This window comes from Lepidochelys kempii, chromosome 6 (genome assembly GCF_965140265.1).
Source record: "Lepidochelys kempii isolate rLepKem1 chromosome 6, rLepKem1.hap2, whole genome shotgun sequence".
NCBI classification, from domain to species: Eukaryota; Metazoa; Chordata; order Testudines; family Cheloniidae; genus Lepidochelys; species Lepidochelys kempii.
The window spans coordinates 404,259-424,444 of NC_133261.1; the positions used below are offsets into that span (position 1 = coordinate 404,259).

At 64.1% G+C, this 20,186-nt stretch overlaps 2 protein-coding genes across 4 annotated transcripts in view; one reads left to right on the forward strand and one right to left on the reverse strand.

Moving 5' to 3' along the window:
• The window catches only part of LOC140912248 (uncharacterized), a 30,442-nt gene extending 11,891 nt beyond the window's left edge, over positions 1 to 18,551 (reverse strand). Inside the window, exons 1-3 of one of the 3 annotated variants that reach the window (XM_073346396.1) lie at positions 18,443 to 18,551; positions 5,433 to 5,759; positions 4,823 to 5,122 (exon numbers count right to left, since the gene is read on the reverse strand). In XM_073346396.1, the coding sequence (XP_073202497.1) occupies positions 4,823 to 5,122; positions 5,433 to 5,759; positions 18,443 to 18,530 (715 nt within the window). In that variant the 5' untranslated portion in view covers positions 18,531 to 18,551. Of the gene's footprint in view, positions 1 to 4,822; positions 5,123 to 5,432; positions 5,773 to 18,442 lie in introns of those variants that run through there. The other 2 variants (XM_073346397.1, XM_073346398.1) reach the window with 2 other exon arrangements.
• Positions 17,147 to 20,186, forward strand: part of LOC140912251 (ADP-ribosylhydrolase ARH1-like) — a 7,724-nt gene continuing 4,684 nt past the window's right edge. Inside the window, exons 1-6 of the mRNA XM_073346400.1 lie at positions 17,147 to 17,377; positions 17,587 to 17,810; positions 18,863 to 18,961; positions 19,289 to 19,394; positions 19,627 to 19,706; positions 20,065 to 20,165. Coding sequence (XP_073202501.1) covers positions 17,367 to 17,377; positions 17,587 to 17,810; positions 18,863 to 18,961; positions 19,289 to 19,394; positions 19,627 to 19,706; positions 20,065 to 20,165 — 621 coding nt within the window. The 5' untranslated portion in view covers positions 17,147 to 17,366. The remainder of the gene's footprint in view (positions 17,378 to 17,586; positions 17,811 to 18,862; positions 18,962 to 19,288; positions 19,395 to 19,626; positions 19,707 to 20,064; positions 20,166 to 20,186) is intronic.

The window sequence follows — 20,186 nt, forward strand, 5'->3', positions numbered from 1 at the left end:
AGTATCCTGCCATCCCAATAAAGGCTTGGACCTGCTTTTTGGTGTGGGGAGCGGGCCAGCCTCTGATCACCTCCACCTTGGCTGGTTCCGGCTTTAGGCGGCCGCTCCCCACCCGATGGCCCAGGTAAGATACTTCCGCCATCCCCACCTTGCACTTCTCCGCTTTTACAGTCAGCCCAGCCCCCTGGAGTCGGTCCAGCACTTGTCTAACCTGGGACACGTGGTCCTCCCAGGTCTGGCTAAAGACACAGATGTCATCAATATACGCCACGGCAAAACTCTCCATCCCCCTCAGGAGCTGGTCCACCAGGCGCTGGAAGGTGGCCGGCGCTCCCTTGAGGCCGAAAGGCAGGGTCAGGAACTCATAGAGCCCCAGAGGCTTCTTCTGGGCTCTGGCCAGATTCTCCCTGGCCAGGCCCATGAGTTCAACCAGTCTCTCTCGGAAGATCAGGACATACTCCACCACTGACTCTCCATCGGGAGTGGCCTTCCCCTCCCACTCGTCTCTCATCAGGTCCAGGGGGCCCCTCGCCCTCCTGCCATATAGCAGTTCAAAAGGCGAAAATCCGGTAGACTCCTGGGGCACCTCCCTGTATGCGAACAGCAGGTGAGGTAAGTACTTGTCCCAATCCTGTGGGTGCTGGTTCATAAAGGTTTTCAGCATCATCTTTAGTGTCCCATTGAACCTCTCCACCAGCCCGTTGGACTGGGGGTGATACGCTGAGGCCCAGTCGTGCCGGACCCCACATTTCTCCCACAAGCACCGGAGCAGGGCCGACATGAAGTTGGAGCCTTGGTCTGTCAAGACTTCCTTGGGGAACCCCACTCGGCTGAAAATGGTCAGGAGCGCATCGGCCACGGTGTCTGCTTCAATGGAAGCTAAGGGCACTGCCTCGGGGTAGCGGGTGGCAAAATCTACCACCACCAGAATGTATTTCTTCCCCGACCGGGTCGTCCTGCTGAGAGGCCCCACGATGTCCATGGCCACCTTCTGGAAAGGCTCCTCTATGATGGGCAAAAGTCTCAAAGCCGCTTTCCCCTTGTCCCGGGCCTTCCCCGCCCTCTGACAGGGGTCACAGGATCGGCAATACTGCCGGACCGTGGTAAAGACCCCGGGCCAGTAAAAGTTCTGTAGCAACCTCTGCCGGGTGCGCCGGATTCCCTGGTGCCCTGCGAGGGGGATGTCATGGGCCAGGGACAGGAGCCTGCGGCGATACTTCTGGGGGACCCCCAGCTGCCTCCTGATCCCACAGGACTCTACTTCCCCTGAGGGAGCCCATTCTCGGTACAGGAACCCCTTCTCCCACAGGAACCTCTCCTGGCAGCCTCTCCTCATGGTCCGTCCCACACCGAGGTCGGCCAGGTCCCTGAGCTTCCGCAAGGAGGGATCTTTCCTCAACTCGGCCTGGAACTCAGCAGCTGGGGCAGGGACGGGGCCCGGTTCCCTCTCGCTGGCCAGGTCTGAGGCCTCCGCCTCTCTAAGCCGTGCCCCTCGGCCCTCCCTCCCCACCAGGGTAGGGTCCTGCGCCTCCGGTGTGATACCCTCCCCGAGGTCGGGGAGCAGTGACCCTCGCCGGCTCTGGTTACGAGTTACGACTAAGGAGTTCTGGGGGTTGCTTGGCCAGTCCTCTAGGTCTCCCCCCATCAAAACTTCAGTGGGCAAATGGTGGTGTACCCCCACATCCTTGGGGCGCTCCTTGGCCCCCCATTTCAGGTGTACCCTTGCCACGAGCACCTTGAATGGGGTCCTGCCCACCCCCGTCAGGGTCAGGTAGGTGTTGGGCACCACCCGATCTGGGGCCACCACCTTGGGCCAGGCCAGCGTCACCTCCGTGCCCATATCCCAGTATCCATTGACCTTCCTCCCATCCACCTCCAGGGGAACAAGGCACTCTCTCCGGAGGGACAGCCCCGCGCCCACCCTGAAACCGAGCACCCTGAGTCCAGGGTATCCAGCCCTCTGGCAGAGCTGGCTGGGGTACTCTTCCCTCTGGAGCAGGTGGTAAACTGGTAGCCCCCCTTGCCTGGGTCATCTGCCCCTCGTCCAGCTGGGTCCCTACCCAGTTAACCCTGGGTAGGTTGGGTCTGCTCAGTCTGTCCCTGAGCCCGGGGCACTGGGACCGTACGTGGCCTCTCTGGCCACAGTGATAGCAGCTCAGGTCACGTTGGTCCCCTCGAGCGGGTCGGAGGGGCCCGACGCCAGGCGTTCCCCTTGGGAGGGGGTTCTCCCTATTTCCCCGCTGGGAGGCCCCCTGGTGACTCTCTCTCTGCATCGGGGGGGCCTGTTCTTTTGGGGCTCCTCCCGGCTACCCCCTGACCGACTGTTCACAAACTCGTCGGCCAGCTGCCCTGCGTGCTGGGGGTTCTCGAGCTTTTTGTCCACCAACCACAGCCTCAGGTCGGACGGGCACTGTTCATACAGTTGCTCCAGTACGATTAGGTCCAGCAGGTCCTCTTTAGCTCGGGCCCCAGCTGTCCACTTGCGGGCATACCCCTGCATCCGGTTGGCCAGTTGTAGGTAGGTGACCTCAGGCGTTTTACGCTGACTCCGGAACCTTCTCCGGTACATCTCGGGGGTCAGCCCAAACTCACGGAGCAGGGCCTGCTTGAACAGTTCATAGTCCCCTGCCTCCGCCCCTGTCATTCGGCTGTACACCTCCACGGCTTTGGGGTCCAGTAAGGGGGTGAGAAACTGGAGCCTGTCTGCAGGGTCAACCCTGTGCAGCTCGCAGGCATTCTCAAAGGCCGTCAGGAAGCTATCTGTGTCCTCCCCCTCCTTCCGCTGGGCCAGGAAGCACTTATCAAAGCTCCTTGCAGTCTTGGGTCCCCCCTCACTCACCGCAGCCGGCGCCCCACTGCTCCTCAGCCTGGCCAGCTCCAGTTCATGCTGTCTTTGTTTCTCCTTCTCCTGACGCTCCCTCTCCTTCTCCTCCAGCTTATGCTGATGCTGCTTCTCGTTCTCCTCCAGCTCATGTTGCCGCTGCTTCTCCTCATGCTGCCACTGCTTTTCGCGATCCTTCAGCTCCCTCATTTTCATCTCCCTCTCCCAGGCCAGATGCCTCTGCTCCAGGGATGGGGAGCTCCGCCGGGAGGATCCCCTGCTGGGTGCCGGGGTCAGGGTGCCCTCGGTATTCGCTGGGCTTCCCCCAACCCCTCCCCCAGGCCTAGGTAGGAAGGGTCTCGGGATGTCCTCGGCAGCAGTCTGACCCCTCCCAGCCCAGTCAGGCCCCAGGGCCCACGCTGCGTCCCCCAGGCAGCTTCCCTCAGGGACAGGGATCGGGTCATCCAAGCGATCCCTCTCCTCCAGCTGGGCAATCAGCTGTTCCTTGGTGGACCTCCCGATGCGCAGCCCCCTCTGCCTGCACAGCTCCACCAGGTCGCTCTTTAGGCGTTTAGCGTACATCTCCCTGCTGGCCACTCGCAGGCCGGGCAGCTTCCCACGGTTTCCAGGAAGAACCCCAAGGGTGCCAGTCCTTCTTGAGGTCACCACCTCTTTGCCAGGGTCGAGCTGCAGACTCCTCCGCCCCTGGGACCACTCGCTGCGATCCCCCGGGGGACCCTGTTACTGCAAAAGTCCTTCTCTCTGGTCACACACTCCCAGGGGTTAACCGCCCCCTGAAACTGTCTCTCTCTGAATCTTCAGCACGCCTGGTCCCTGTCAATTCCCCTTCGTTTTACTGCTCCCCAGTCACTTACTGCAGGAAGCGCCGTCCACGGGGTGCAGTACATCCCACCGCTGCCACCAGTTGTCACGGAGTGTGGGGGAGTCCAGGCCCTGCACCTCTCTTCCCGGGATTCACTGAGACTCTCAGCCAGCCAGTAAAACAGAAGGTTTATTGCACCACAGGAACACAGTCCAAAACAGAGCTTGTGGGTGCAACCAGGACCCCTCAGTCAAGTCCTTCTGGGGGGCAGGGATCTTAGACCCCAGACTTGGGGTTCCCTGTGTTCCTCCACCCAGCACAAAACTGAAACCAAAACTCCTCCAGCAGGCTCTCTCCTCTCGCCTTTGTCCAGTTTCCTGGGCCAAGGTGTCACCCGGCCCCAACCTCCTCCCGGCTCAGGTTAGAGGCTCATCCCCTGCTATCCAATCCCCCGTGCAGACAGTCCCCGTAAAACTAGACGCCATCCCCGGTCAATCCACCCCCCTCCCAGCTGCGTCACAGAGGGGTCGGTGTGTTTATGGCATAACCTAGTATTGTTATTATTCACCGCAACCCCACCACTTTCGCAGTCACTGCTGCCCAGCTGACCAAGTGACCCAGATGGCTCTGTACCAGGGACCAGTGATCCTCTTCATTACCTACCATTCCCCTAATGATGCGCTGTCCCCTTCCCCCACCCGGGGTCTGTCTGCTCTGGTTTGACTGGAAGCTGCTCAGGGCAGGGACCGTGTCCTCCTCTGTGTCTGGGCAGCTCCTGAAACAATGGGACCCCCCCACCCACCCACCCGCGCACCCGTAATAGACAGGATCAGTCATTACCAAGGCTCCATCCCTGGGCAGCAGACACTGTGATGGCAGGCGGGGAGTGGGGGGGATGTTCTGGGTATTTTGGCTGCACAGGGATCTTCCTGCCCATTGGCTCCTCCAGCCCCTCCCCACGACTCACCCCTGACAGGCTGGGTTGTGCCTTGTGCCCGCTGCCCCACACCAGGTGTCAGCACGCCCCCCCCGCCCCCCCTCCCCAAGCATCCCAGCAGAGTCAGTCTGCTCCTGCTTAGGGGACGTGGAGGGGACAAAGAACAATGTGAATCTTTCCCAGTCAGCGATAAAGCAGGGTCTGGACCCCAGGATCCTGCCCTCCCCCAGCCCCCCCTCACCTGTGACCGCCAGGGGGAACCCCTCCCGCAGGGGCTGAGCCAGAGCCGCGTGGCTGACGTGGCAGGAGAAGAGGCTGCCGGAGTCGCTCGCGGTGGGGGTGAAGGTGTAGGTCAGGGTGAGGTTGAAGGTCCCGTCTGGGTTCCTCTGGGGGGCAGACGGGGTGACGTCGGCCAGAACCCGCCCGTCTCTCAGCCAGGCGACGGTGACGTCCGCGGGGTAGAATCCCCGCACATGGCAGGGGAAGGCGCTGGCTGTGCCTCTCCCGGCCGCTCGCCGGGGGACGGAGAGTCTGGGCGCAGCTGGAAAGAGAGGCAGAGGACGGGAGTGCAGCGTTAACTCAGCGACCGCCACTGTCTGGCACGGTGCTGAGCCCTGCGGCCGCTGCACCAGCGCCCGGCCCCTTCCTGCGGCTGGGGCAGAACACGCTGCGTCCGCGACGGGCTGCACCGTTCGGCGACTCTGCACACACACGGTGCGCACGCATGCACGCCAGGGCTTCCACGTCCCCTCGCTCGCACGCACGCGAGCCACGCCGGCCTGCCAGCCCGAGCAGCAGTGGGACAATGACTCCTGGCGGCTTCTCGGCCGGGACTCCTGTGCCCTCCTTACCGAACACACGGAGGGTCGTCTCGCTCTGCTGCCGCTCCGCACCGTACCCGACCACACATTTGTACGGCCCCTCGTCCGACACTTGAACGTTCTCCATCCCCAGGGAGGCGTTCCCGATCAGTAACTCCTGCTTGGAGATGCTCACCCCTGGTGCAAACGTTTCCTTGCCCCGGTCGTACTGTGCCACGCTGCGATCCGAGAAATACCAGTACACCTGCAGCGCGGTTAGATTGATCGGCCCCCCGATGTTGAACCGGCATTTCAGCAACGCTGCAGAGCCCAGCACAGCCGAGGAGGAGGGCAGGGTGTATATCGTCAGTGGGTCACCTGTAAAATGAAACGGGTAAATAAACCACACAGGTTTGCAGTCCTGGGAACTGTCTCTGCCTTCAGGCAGGACCCTTTGCGTCTGGGATCCTGCTGCAGAGTCTGTTTCCGGCCCTTTTAGGAATGAAGGAAACTGTCGGACACATTGATTTGTGCAGCGAGCTCGGAACAATTAGGGACTGCTGGGAGACAAAGGAATGGGTCTGTAGCCAGGTGGGAGAGAGCTGAGCTGCAAGCTGGCCTGCAGGCAGCATGTCCCCGGCGCAGAGCTCCCAGCTCCACCGCTCGGGCCCCTTCCCAGCTGGGGACCCCTGCGTTTCTCAGCTGAAACCCAGCACCTTTCCTTTCAGATACGAAATGGTCATTCTTTGGAGAGAGGCGCTGAAACGAGCCAAGGGCTTGGACTTGCAGGAGGCGGGCGTTGCTCTCTGTGGACTGTGGGTGCTGTCATGTTTATGCAAAATCGAGGGGCCCCTCCCTTGCAAAATGTCTGTGGACTGTTTACAGCCTTGCGGTAGGATCCCAGCTGGTACAGCCAGCAGGGCCCATCGTGCCCCGCCCGTCTGGCCAGTTGCATAGCCCAGGCCGGAGAAGTGCTCCAGGGAGTCCTACGTCCGGCAGAGCTCCAGCCGCGCCTTCAGAGAGACACCCGATCACACTTCACTGACTCCAGGCGCTGGAGAAGCACCTGCTCCCCGGCGAGTTGTTCCAGGAATTAACTCCCCTCCCTCTTGAACACGGTCACGTATTTCTAGCCTGAGCGTGTCCTGTTTCAGCTCCCCAGCCACTGGCTCTTGTTCTGCCTTTGCTAGGGGACAGGCCCCTCTGCTGCTAGCCTTTGTTCCCCACGTGGGTGGTTCTAGACCAGCGTCCTGCCATCCCCCCTGAACTTTCTCTGTGCTAAGCTGAGCAGACTGAGCTCCTTGGGGTACATCCACACTGCAAAGGAAAACCCGCAGCACCAGGTGGGCCCAGCTCTATTAATTCCGGCTCGGAAGCCTTGGGCTGCAGGGCTAAAAATGTTCCCAACCGGGCTGGAGCCCGGGCCCTGAGACCTGCCCTCCTCTCCATGTCTCCGAGCCAGGGCTCCAGCCCCGCGGGAACAGCTACCCGGCTGTTTTGTTCACACGGTTTCTTTGGGAAGTTTGAACAAGTTGACAAACCCCTGCCCGGTAAATATCAGCAACGAAACAGCCCCCACACCAGTGAGCTTCGAGGCATTAGAGAGTGTGACGAAGTGGGACTGTTCTTAATGTTTCCTCTGAATAGTGTGGGGGTGCCTCAGTTTCCCCTAGGCAGTTCTTAAGTATATAGGTGGTGGGATAAGGGGGTGTGATTGTTGCAGAGCCCTAGAGGGCAGGTGTGGGCAGGGGTCTGGACACAGAGCATGGCCGACACCCTGTTTCCTGGCCACTGATGGCCTGGGCCCTTCCCCCTGCAAGGTGAGAGCTAAAGGGTTGGAGAACAAAGGGATCAGGTGACCTCCTGGCCCGGGAAAGGGACAAAGCCCAGAGGAGGAGGGGCTGGAGGGAGTTTCAGTTTGGGGCTGGCTGGGACATGGAGTGAAGGGCAGACGTGGTTGTCTGGCTCATGGCCCCCCCAAAATGGACCCAGCTGAGGAGTCCCGTTCTCTGCACCTGCAAGCTCTGTTTTAGACCATGTTCCTGTCGTCTAATAAACCTTCTGTTTTACTGACTGGCTGAGAGTCCCGTCTGACTGCGGAGTTGGGGGGCAGGACCCTCTGGCTTCCCCAGGACCCCGCCTGAGTGGACTCGCTGTGGGAAGTGCCCGGAGGGGCAGAGGAGGCTGGAGGCTCCGGGGTCAGACCCAGGAAGGTGGAAGCCGGGTGAGCTGTGTGTCCTGCAGACAGGCTGCTCCCCGAGAGGAGACGGCCCCGGAGTCCTGCCTGGCTTCATGGGGAGCTCCAGAGCATCGCCCAGGGACTCCGTGACAGAGAGGAATCTAGTCATGGGATCCTGCTACTGAACACGGGGTTATCGCAGCGCCCGGGTCGTTTCCCATGCGGCTATTGGCAACCCTGCAGCGCGAGCCCAAGGCAATAGACCTGGGCTGTGGGAATCAGTGCCGCGGGCTTTTCCTTGCAGTGCAGACAGACCCCAAGTCTCTGTCCGTGAGGCAGGTCTCTGCCCCTCTGGCCATGGTCCAGGAGTGCCTGCCCACGCTCACCACCGAGCCACCAAAGGGCCCTTTCCCCTTGGCTCAGCTCCAGGGGGTCTCAGGTTCTGCCTGCAGTGAAATCCTGCCGTTCCCCAGCTGTGCCCCTCACCCAGCACAGGCCCTGGCGTCCCGAGGACGGAGCTGGCCAGAGAGACAGCAGAGCTGCCAGCAGGTCAATTGCGCAGAAAGGCCAGCTCAGCCCCCCCTGCACACAGCACCCACAGCCAGACCCCCCCCCCGCACACAGCACCCACAGCCAGACCCCCCCCGGCACACAGCACCCACAGCCAGACCCCCCCTGCACACAGCACCCATAGCCAGAAAGCGGCTCTCCCTCTCGCCCTGGTGTGTCCCCCCCTCGGCACAGCCTGTCCCTTCCCACCTTTCCCACGTACACAATCCCCTGCACCTCCGGGTCATTCCCAGGGGCCCAGAGCAGAGCTGGGCCCCGCTAGGACCGAGCCAAGTCTTGGGCTCCATCCCCGGCACTCTACTCGGCCGGGGAGCCCCGGGGCCCTGCCCCAGGACACAAGGGGTCTGTACGTACCGGCCACCCCGAGGAAAAGGAGTGGGACAAGGAGATCTGCCAGCCCCATGGTCCCTGCCCTCCGTCCCACAGCCTCCCTGTCTCCTTCTCCGGGGCTGGCAGGGCTCCCGGGGAAGGGCGAATTCCCTTTCACTTTCCGTGGGTCACGGGGAGGGCTATAAAAACGGGCAAAGGGTGGCGATCAGGAGGTCTGATGTTGCGGGGCGAGGCTCAGACGCACCTGCCCGGCGCTGGCTCAGAGGTGCACCCTGGGACAGACCTTGCCCCCCGCCCCACCCCAGCACTCCCGGGGTCCAGCGGGGGCACGGCCAGCCCAACACCAGGCCTGGGGGCGTTAGTCTGCCCCGGGAGTCAGCTGGGTCCAGCTAACCCCTGCTGAGGCGGTAGATTGCAGGGCCACAGGCTGTCTCTGGTCCCCGCCCCCCGTCAGAGCCTTGCCCCGCTGTGGGGCAGGCAGCGCTATTATCCCCACTGCCCATAGGGGACCCGAGAGGCCGAGTGACGGGCTGTTACGGGCTCCTGGCCCTGTGCGTGCAGTCTCCGGGGGGAACCCCCTTCAGTGCGACAGCCCTTCTCGGGGGTCCACTCTCTCTCGGGGCTCCAGCCCCTCCACCTCCTGGAGCCGCACCTCTCGGAGCCCTAGCCCGCCTGTCTCTGCCGTGGGCCCCTCAGGGAGTCCCCTCGCTCTGGGCCCCGGGGCCTCTGTGGGGTGTGAGGGGTTACACTGTTATAGCTCAGTGTGACGAAGTGGGACTGTTCTTAATGTTTCTCTGAATAGTGTGGGGGTGCCTCAGTTTCCCCTAGGCAGTTCTTAAGTCTCTAGGGGGTGGGGTAAGGGTGTATGATCGTTGCAGAGCCCTAGAGGGCAGGTGTGGGCAGGGGTCTGGACACAGAGAATGGCCGACACCCTGTTTCCTGGCCACTGATGGCCTGGGCCCTTCCCCCCTGCAAGGTGAGAGCTAAAGGGTTGGAGAACAAAGGAATCAGGTGACCACCTGGCCCGGGAAAGGGACAAAGCCCAGAGGAGGGGGGGGTGGAGGGAGTTTCAGTTTGGGGCTGGCTGGGACATGGAGTGAAGGGCAGACGTGGTTGTCTGGCTCACTGCCCCCCAAAATGGACCCAGCTGAGGGGTCCTGTTCTCTGCACCTACAAGCTCTGTGTTAGACCATGTTCCTGTCGTCTAATAAACCTTCTGTTTTACTGGCTGGCTGAGAGTCCCGTCTGACTGCGGAGTTGGGGGGCAGGACCCTCTGGCTTCCCCAGGACCCCGCCTGGATGGACTCGCTGTGGGAAGCGCACGGAGGGGCAGAGGAGGCTGAAGGCTCCGAGGTCAGACCCAGGAAGGTGGAAGCCGGGTGAGCCGTGTGTCCTGCAGACAGGCTGCTCACAGAAAGGAGACTTCCCCAGAGTCCTGACTGGCTTCATGGGGAGCAGCTCCAGAGCATCGCCCAGGGACTCCGTGACAGCTTGCGAGAGGGGAAGTATCGCCTCTTGGAGGCGCCCGGCGGGGGTGGTATATATTGGTCCCAGGTCACTGGGTGGGGGCTCGAGCCGGTTTGCATTGTGTTATTGGAATGGATCCCCTAGAGACTGAACCCGGCCCTTGTTGCTGCCAACTCTGACGGGCAGAAGGGTTACATATACGTCCTTTCTTCAGCATACTTACCCAATAGCAAGCTGCCCTAAGGATCCATCTAGCCAGCCAATCCAGATACCAGCTAGTTCCCTGGTTCTCTGTGCCATCTGTTAAACCATACATAAAGCTGCTTGATTCAGCATTGTTCTTCCCTATCTGCCCTGTTTGGCCTTGCTTAGTTTCAGGCAGTCGGACTCCGCAGCATATTGTCGCAGATCCTTAGCATGACTGCTGCGAGTGCCTCCAGGCGGGGGGCCAAGGACACCTGGGCCTAGTGCGAGGGGGCTTCATCGACACTCGTGGCCTTCCACCCCCTCGAGTTACCTAGTGGCCATGCGCAGTGTCTCCAGCACCGCCACGGGGCGATCTCAAGGGCCGTTTCACCTCAGCTGGTTTCCCGCCCTTGCGTGGACCATAGCACGTGTTCCCGCCGCCGGCCGCAGAAAAGGCCGGCGCGCACGGACAAGTGGCATGGTCCGCCCTCGTGACTGGGCGGGCGCGGGTCAGGCCCGTCGTGCGCCGTGCGCCGCGGGGGTGTTACACGGCTATCACCAGGGCGATTCGGGGTTCTGGGCCGTTGTAAGCAGCGGTTCCCCCGTTTTGTGTTAATTTCCTTAGCGACGGTTTATTCAGGCATCTCCCCTGCCCCACATGGTCCTTACTCCCGCGACACCCGTACCCGCAGCGTCTCTCGTCACCCACCGTCAGTCGTTATTCCCCCCGCCACGCACAGGGACGAGGCAGGGAGCTGTCTGTGCTCCAGCCTCTCTGGCTGGACCCAGCTGGTCCGGTCAACGGGGTCCCCTCTCACCGCAGGCCAGTGTCCCCCCACTGGCCAGACCTGGTTGGGACTCCCGAGCTGGGCTCCGGGTCCCCAGGTCACCCGTCGCTGGGGTCTCCAGTCACCAGACCACTGGCCGGAGTCCCATGTTCCCTCGCCGGTCCTGTGTAACCACAAACTCCCTCTCGCCTCCCCTTGTTAAACCCATAGCACCCAGGAAAACTGAGTCCCACCCGTCACGGGGTCCCCGGGCGATGCTTGGAGCTGCTCCCCACAAAGCCAGGCAGGACTCTGGGGAAGTCTCCTCTCGGGGAGCAGCCTGTCTGCAGGACACACAGCTCCCCCGGCTCCACCTTCCTGTGTCTGACCCTGGAGCCTCCAGCCTCCTCTGCCCCTCCGTGCGCTTCCCACAGCCAGTCCGCCCAGGCGGGGTCCTGGGGAAGCCAGAGGGTCCTGCCCCCCAACTCCGCAGCCAGCCAGTAAAACAGGTTTATTAGACGACAGGAACATGGTCTAACACAGAGCTTGTAGGTGCAGAGAACAGGACCCCTCAGCTGGGTCCATTTTGGGGGCAGTGAGCCAGACAACCCCGTCTGCCCTTCACTCCATGTCCCAGCCAGCCCCAAACTGAAACTCCCCCCAGCCCCTCCTCCCCTCGGCTTTGTCCCTTTCCCGGGCCAGGAGGTCACCGGATTCCTTTGTTCTTCAACCCTTTAGCTCTCACCTTGCAGGGGGGAAGGGCCCAGGCCATCAGTGGCCAGGAAACAGGGTGTCGGCCATTCTCTGTGTCCAGACCCCTGCACACACCTGCCCTGCAGAGCTCTGCAATGATCATACACCCTTACCCCACCACCTAGATACTTAAGAACTGCCTAGGGGAAACTGAGGCACCCCCACACTATTCAGAGGAAACATTAAGAACAGTCCCACTTCGTCACAGGAGGAACGCAGGGAACCCCAGGGCTGGGGTCTGAGCTCCCTGCCCCCCAGAAGGACTTGACTGAGGGGTCCTGGTTGTGCCCACAAGCTCTGTTTTGGACTGTGTTCCTGTGGTGCAATAAACCTTCCGTTTTACTGGCTGGCTGAGAGTCTCAGGGAATCGCGGGAAGAGGGGTGCAGGGCCTGGACTCCCCCCACTCCGTGACAGGGCCGCGCCGGGGTGGGGCTCAGCCTGGGCGCAGCAGGGCCGGGCCGGGCACAGCCAATGCCAGGGACACTTGTCGCGAGCGACAGGTTCGTTCTCGGCTGGCTACGCAGAGCACGATGGTGAAGCTGAGTGTGTGAGACGCACAGAGACTGTCTGAGTTTTATTAACGCCGCGATCAGTGCGAGCAAAGTCACAAAACTAGGGAGACAAGATCTGCACCACGAACGCTCACAGGTCCGCGGGCCGTGGGTTCCCCTTCTGGGGAGAAAAGCGCTCAGGGCATCACCGCCCTGCCGGCCCGAGATCCCCCTGAGAGCCGGGTTTGGTTCCCCACCTGTGGCTATGTCTTGGCCACGTGCCCACGTTTGCCATTCCTGGGGCTTGGACAATGGTAAGTGTTTGCACGGCTGGAGGGCTCCCTGCGGCGCAGGTGAGGGGTCTGGCTGCATAAAGCTCTGGCCGGGTTGCCAGTCCACCCCAAGCCCTGGGGCTCAATCTTCTGGCCCCAGGCTCCTCACTCAAGCTAGGGTTTGTTAGCGTTCACGTGGCCCTGTGCGAATGCGGCCACCAGGCGCCCTCCAGCCACACCCGGCTGCAGGTCCCTGCGAAGCCCATTGCAAAAGGATCTTGCCCTCCCTTCCCGTCCTCCTACCTGCAGAGCAGACTTTGTTTTATTTGTGCGGATTTAACAAGCAGGGGCTGGGGCAGGGGGGCAGGCAGGAGCCTCTGGAAGCTGGGGAAATATTTGCACGGCAGCGTTAATTTTAACAAGCAGCTGAACTCGTTCTAAGATGTAAATGATAATTCAGCAGATCACCTGAGCTCGGGGCAGGGGCAAAGGCTGACGTGTGCATGCCCGAGGGTGCCAGGCAGGGAGGAGCAGGGCCCAGCCGGCCCCAGGCGACGCCTGGCCCGAGCGCTGGCTCCCAGCAGAGGGGTCCGCGGGGATCGGGGGGGGTCCCAGCCCAGGAACTGCAGCTGCGCAGGGCGTGTAGAGAGACAGCTGAGCAGAGAGGAAACCACACCCCGCCCACGCGCCGGACGCAGCGAGGGGCCGGGGACACGGGGGCGAGAGGGGACACAGGCTGTGTCCCTGCAGAGAGCTCCTGCCGCGGCCGGCAGCTCAGTCGCTCCCCGGAGCAGCAAGGGCAGGAACTGGCTGCTGGGAGGCCGGCGCGCGGGATGCCCACGGGCCGAGGGGGGCACTGGAGGCAGGGACAGCGCTGCGGGATGGAGAGCCATGGTGCTGCGGGCCGCGGTGGGGTCCTCCTATCGGCTCCGCGAGGAGATCGCCTCCCGAGCCCGCTGGAACGTCTGACGCAGGGGGTCCCAGATCCGCTCCGTCGCCTGCTCCACCATCTGTGCACCGGCCACGGGGGAGAGCAGCGTTAGTGCCCAGAGGGAGAGACGTGGGTCGCAGCTCAGGGCCCTGTCTCCACAGGGGCCAGGCCCCCCGGCGGTCTAGGGCTGCTTACAGGTGCTGACTCCAGCCCAGGGTGTCTCTCTGGACAAGGTGCTATGAACAAACTCCTGGGGGTCGCTTCTGCCCGTGTGTGAGGGTGATGCCCCCCCATCATATCACTGGGGCAGGCCCCGTTTTTCCTGTGCCTTCCCGGGAATGTCTCTCAGGACACCCGAATAGTCCCGGCTCTTCGCCCCGTGCAGGAGCCTCTGGCCCTACCAGCGCCTGGTCGGGACGAGGCTGCACGGAGCGAAACGGGCTCTGGGCTCACCCCAACCCCCTGCCGTCCCTGGGAACGAGGGGTGAGGGGAGGACGTGTCAGACCCAGTGCAGACAGGGCCAGAGGGGTCCGTGTTAGCCAGGGGACCGATGCTGGGGCCAGTGCTGGGCACTCGCTGAGCAAACTCAGCCCTCACCTTCCTCGGCCGGCTGCCGGTGTCGCAGCAGAGCCAGCCCCCCATGGCCATGGCCAGCAACAGTGACGCTCGCAGCATCCACAGCATGACCCTGAGCCCCATCTCCAGGCCGCCAGCTGTTGGGGACGCACATGTCAGAGAGACCTCCCGGTTGCTGCCCTCCCTGCTCCTCGGCGCGACCCCACCACCAAGCCCCACGACTGCCAATCCCCAGGGGACCCCAGTGCCCACCGACTCCCGGGTTCTCCGGCCCCCGACCCCAGCTCCGGGGGTATCACACGGACACACCCTCGGACTCCCCAGGGACCTGCCTGCCCCAGTGGGAGCCACCCCCGGGTTACGTATGGCCCTGGAATGAGGGAGTCCGGAGTCTGGGGACCAGCGCTGGGCCTGACCGAGGGCCAGTTATGGGGCAGAGGGAAGGGGCTGAGTCAGGGCTGGGGACGTACCGGCTGTGACGAAGTGGGACGAAGTTAAGGAAGTATGGGCTGGATGAATGCACTACAAGGTGGGTAGAAAGCTGGCTAGATTGTCGGGCTCAACGGGTAGTGATCAATGGCTCCATATCTAGTTGGCAGCCGGTATCAAGTGGAGTGCCCCAAGGGTCGGTCCTGGGGCCGGTTTTGTTCAATATCTTCATAAATGATCTGGAGGATGGTGTGCATTGCACTCTCAGCAAATTTGCGGATGATACTAAACTGGGAGGAGTGGTAGATACGCTGGAGGGCAGGGATAGGATACAGAAGGACCTAGACAAATTGGAGGATTGGGCCAAAAGAAATCTGATGAGGTTCAATAAGGATAAGTGCCTTTGTGGTGTTCACCGACGCCTCAGACACGGGACTGGGGGCAGTGTTAATGCAGGAGGATGAAAAGGGGGAGAGACACCCCATCGTGTACCTGAGCAAGAAGTTGCTGCCCCGGGAGCAACACTACGCGGCCATCGAGAAGGAGTGCCTGGCCATGGTGAGGGCCCTCAAGAAACTAGAGCCCTATCTCTTCGGGGGGACACTTCACCGTCTACACCAACCCCTCTCCCCTGACCTGGCTGCACCAGATGAAAGGAGCCAACGCCAAGCTCCTGAGATGGAGCCTGCTCCTGCAGGATTACGACATGGACGTGGTCCACGTGAAGGGAAGGGCCAACCTGATAGCGGATGCGCTGTCCCGGAGAGGGGGCCCCGAACTTCCCCAGGTCACTGGTCAGCGTGACCCCGCTCAGTTCAGTCTCGAAGGGGGGAGAGATGTGACGATGTGACTCAGCAGGGAGGGGGGAGTGTTGACCTGGGAATGTGCCCTGGGGATGGGAGACCTGAGAACCTGTCACCTGAGCCAGGAGGGGGAGGGGGAGGTGACACCTCCGCCCAGGAATGTGAACAGGGGCTGCAGGAGGGGGCCTGCTGGGTGGGTTTAGTTTCAGTTTGGGGCTGGGTGGAGGAACACAGGGAACCCCCGGGCTGGGGTCTAAGCTCCCTGCTCCCCCAGAAGGACGTGACTGAGGGGTCCTGGTTGTACCCACAAGCTCTGTTTTGGACTGTGTTCCTGTGGTGCAATAAACCTTCTGTTTTACTGGCTGGCTGAGAGTCTCAGTGGATCCCAGGAAGAGGGGTGCAGGGCCTGGACTCCCCCACACTCCGTGACAACCCCAACTTCGCAGTCAGACGGGACTCTCAGCCAAACAGTAAAACAGAAGGTTTATTAGACAACAGGAACATGGTCTAACACAGAGCTTGTAGGTGCAGAGAACAGGACCCCTCAGCTGGATCCATTTTGCGGGGCAGTGAGCCAGACAACCCCGTCTGCCCCTCACTCCTTGTCCCCAGCCAGCCCCAAACTGAAACTCCCCCCAGCCCCTCCTCCTCTGGGCTTTGTCCCTTTCCTGGGCCAGGAGGTCACCGGATTCCTTTGTTCTCCAACCCTTTAGCTCTCACCTTGCAGGGGGGGGAAGAGCCCAGGCCATCAGTCACCAGGAGACAGAGTGTCGGCCATTTATGTACCCTGGCCCTTTGAGACGAAGTGGGACTGTTCTTAATGTTTCCTCTGAATAGTGTGGGGGTGCCTCAGTTTCCCCTATGCAGTTCTTAAGTCTCTAGGGGGTGGGGTAAGGGGGTGTGATCGTTGCAGAGCCCTAGAGGGCAGGTGTGTGCAGGGGTCTGGACACAGAGAATGGCCGACACCCTGTTTCCAGCCCCCCCGCCCCGCCCGAGGTCGGGCCCCCTCGCCACCCAGCCCCCCGCCTCGCCCGAGGTCGGGCCCCCTCGCCGCCCAGCCCCCCGCCCCGCCCGAGGTCGGGGCCCGGGTGCCAGGTGCTGCACACGCAGCGACACACAGAGCAAGGACCAGCCGCTGCCCCCTGGATCTTGCCAGCTCCATGCGTCTGACACGGAGGCTTCGCCCCCTGCCCTTACCACGCTGCCGGGAGCCGGCCGCCAGCCGCAGGAGGGTGACCCACAGCACCAGGCGCATCGCGGCCGAGCGCCCGCCCCACACGCAGCCCCCGGGGAGGGGCTGCCCCGGCCCTGGCGACGCCCGGCCGGGGGAGCGGCGACGCCTGCCTGAGTCTGCAGCCAGCCTGGCCCGACAGCTCCCCCCGTGGGGCCGGCTCCCGCTGCCCCCTGCCCGGCTGACCCAGTGGGGCCGTGCACGGCTCTGAGCCCAGGGGCCCCCGGGGGCAGGAAACAGGCGGGAGGCAGTGACCAGCGGACGAGCTGTGGGCTGTGATGCGGAGATGGGCGCATGGCAGGAAATGGCAGCGAGAGCTGGGGGGAGGCAGGACTACCCAGCCCCCGCCACCCCCCAGCCCCACACAGCCCCACCTAGCCAGCCCCACAACCCCAGCCGGCCCCATCTACCCAGCCCCATCTAGCCACACAGCCCCATCTAGCCAGCCCCACACACCCCCAGGCACCCAGCTCCCCACCCCCACAGCCCCAGCCAGCCCCCCTGCCCCCACCTCACATCCCCATCTACCCAGCTCCCACCTGCCCCCACACTCCCAGCTCCACCCCCCACAGCCCCATCTACCCCAGCCCCCCACCCCCCAAGCCAGCTCCCCGGCCCCACACCCCCATCTAGCCCCCTTCTCGCGGGCTCTGGTTTCTCTGGCCCCTTTAAGGGCGGCCGGCTGGAGCTGGCTCCACGCCAAGGCCGCGTTTAGAGACAGGACTCGCTGAGCCAGCATTGGGGGGGCGACACAGGGGGACCCAGGGACAGGGGCCTGCAGGGACGGGCACGGGGGGGACGGGGGGACGGCTGGCCGGCCAGGCCCTTGCAGAGGGACGGGCAGGGGCCGGCAGCGACAGACGGACGCAGGGAGGGACACAGGGACGCAGGGCCCAGCAGAGACTGACGGCCAGACAGACAGACAGAGGGACGGGCAGGGGCCGGCAGGGACAGACGGACGCAGGTGGGCCAGACGCCCCCGGCCAGCTGGAGGCTCCATGGAGGGGACGTAAGTGCCCCCCTCCCCCACCCCAGGCTGTCCCCAGCCCCAGCCATGGAGCTGAGTGGGGGGGTGAAGAGTTGGGGGGTGGGGTTTGGGGGCCAGACCCCTGACCCCCCCCACACCTTTACCCAGCCAGCAGGGCGCTGAGCGGCAGGGGGGAGCGGCGGGGGGCTGATGCTTGGGGGGCCGGAGCCCTGACCCCCGTCTCCCCCCAGGGCCCCTCCCCGGGCGGCGTACCGAGCGGCCATGGTGCTGAGCGGGGCGGGCGACGCCTTGGGCTACCGGAACCAGCGCTGGGAGTACTGCCCCTCGGGCCCCCAGATCCACGCCGAGCTGGCCCAGCTGGGGGGGCTGGGGGGCATCCAGGCCGCGCTCCCCGACTGGCCCGTCAGCGACGACACCGTCCTGCACCTGGCAACCGCCGAGGCCCTGGCCACCGGTGAGGGGGACACAGGTCTGGGGGGCACAGATCCGGGGGGAAATGCGGGGGCACAGACCCGGGGGGGGAGAGAAAAGGGGGGGGTGACGGGGCTGCCCGTGGGAGCCCGCTGAGGCCACTCAATCAGGGTGAACTGCGAACAGACCGGGGCAGACAGACCCCACACGCCGGGGGACATCCCGGGACCTAGGGTCCCCCAGCCAGCCCGAAGCAGCCTCTGTCCGGCCCCCCGGGCACCAACGCCGTCCCCCTGACCTGCCGGGCCTCCGGCCTCCGTCCAGACACCTCTGTCGGGGGGAGGAGGGTTGGCAAAGAAAAGCCGGAGAGCTGGGGACGGGGTCGATCCCCAGACAGGCTCGAGTTCCCTTCTTGAGGGCAGAGACGAGCCTGGAGCGGCCAAAAGTCCGTTTGGAAACAGTCCAGAGGTTACAGCCCAGCGTCCACACTCAGGGCGACTCCAGTCAGCGGCTGGGGGTCTCAATCCTTACGGCTCAGGGTCTCCCCTCCTGAGCCCCAAGGCAGACCTGCGCTGAGGAAGGATCGTGTCCCAGGGTCCGGAGACATTTCCAGCAGCCTCGCGGCCTGACTTCCCTTCTCCCAGACAGGCTGGCAATTACCCCGGGGCCACTTACCCACCACCAGTCCGGACACAGGCCACCACAACCCTCCCAGGGCCCAGACAACGACCCGGGTCGCTCCAGCGTCCTCCTCAGTGTCCATATCCCTCTTGGGATCCGAGCCCCCGCCATCACCGAGACTCGTCGGCTCCCAGCCCCGAGCGCTCAGCCCGTCTCGCTCCCTCGTCTTCACCTCCATTCCTTCCGAGCACGGCTCCGGTCACCTGGCCGGGGGCCTTCCATTACCCTCCGAACGCCCCAGGGGCGCAGACCCGGGGGCAACGGGGGGCACCGGGGCGGGGATAAATCAGGGATCAGGTTGGGCCGGTTAGCTGGACCCAGAGAAGTTGGGGTGTAGGGGGAGGAAGGGGACTGGCTGGGGGTCCCTGTGGTGGCTGGGGCGGCCCTAGACTGACCCCTCTCTCTGCCCCCCAGGACTGGAAGGGGAGCCCTTGCTGCAGGAGTTGGCGCGAGGCTACGTGGCAGCCATGGGAGACATGGAGGGCAGGAAACCCGGCCCCACCAGCATCCTGGGTAGGGTAGAGATGCCCCCCCATGCCTGGCACCCCCTGGGCACTGGGCCCCCCCCATGCCCACCAACACCCAGCCTGCAGCTGCCTCCTGGGGCCCCCTCCACTGCCCCGCCCAGCTGCCCCATGTGCCCCCCCGAGCCCAGCAGCCCCCGCAGCCCGCCAGCCCCACACGCCTGTGACATGGGGGGGAGCATGGGGGGGAGCATGGGGGGTCCCCAGGACATGTGGGGGGGGGTCGTGGGCTGTGCATACCTGGGCCGGGCTTGGGGGGTGCTATTTCAGGGACTCTGCGGGGTGCCCGTGTGACCCCCACCCTCTCTCCCTCCAGGGACGTCCCAGCTGCGCCCGGGCGAGCCGGCCGGGTACCGGATCCCCTTCAACCCCAACGCCACCGGCTGCGGGGCCGCCATGCGCTCCATGGCCATCGGGCTCAGGTGGGGGCCGGGGCCCCCAGGGGCCATGGGGCACCCCAGGGAAGGGGGTCGGAGCTGGGGGCATCAGGAGGAGACTGGGGGGGGTCAGGACAGAGGACAGAGCGTCCAGGAAGATGGGGGCTCTGGGTCTCGGGGGTCTGGCGGCTGCATGCCAGGGGGGCGCTGGGGGGGTCCAGTGTCGGAGGGGCACCGGGCTGGGGGGCATGACCCTGCACTGCCCCTGCCCCCCCAGGTACCCGCGCCCCACGGAGCTACCGACCCTGATCCGGATCAGTGTGGAGAGCGGGCGCATGACACACCATCACCCCACAGGTAGGGGGCACGAGGGGCTGGCACTGTGCCAGGGGGCTGGAGGGGAAAATAGTCCCACACTCCCACCCCTGGCATCCCCCTCCCCCTTGCAGGGGGCAGCCCCCCCATCTCCCAGCCCCCAATGCCGTGCCCCATTGCAGGGGGGTGGGGCACAGTGTGGGAGGCCATCCCCCCGCCCATCTCCCATTGGGGGTTTATGGAAGGGCTGTGGGAGGTCCCAGCCCCCGATGCGGTGCCCCGCTGCAGGGAACTGGGGGGGTCCTGCTCTGAGCGGCGGCTCTGGCCCCAGGCCCGGGGATGGGGGGCAGGGTACCAGGGGCTCCGTGTGGGGCCCTGACGGACCCTTACCCCGCTGCAGGGTACCTGGGGGCGCTGGCCTCGGCCCTGTTCACGGCCTACGCGGTGCGGGGGCTCCCCCTGGCGCAGTGGGGGGCCGGCCTGCTGCAGACGCTGCCCCTGGCCCACTCTGAGATAGCGCGT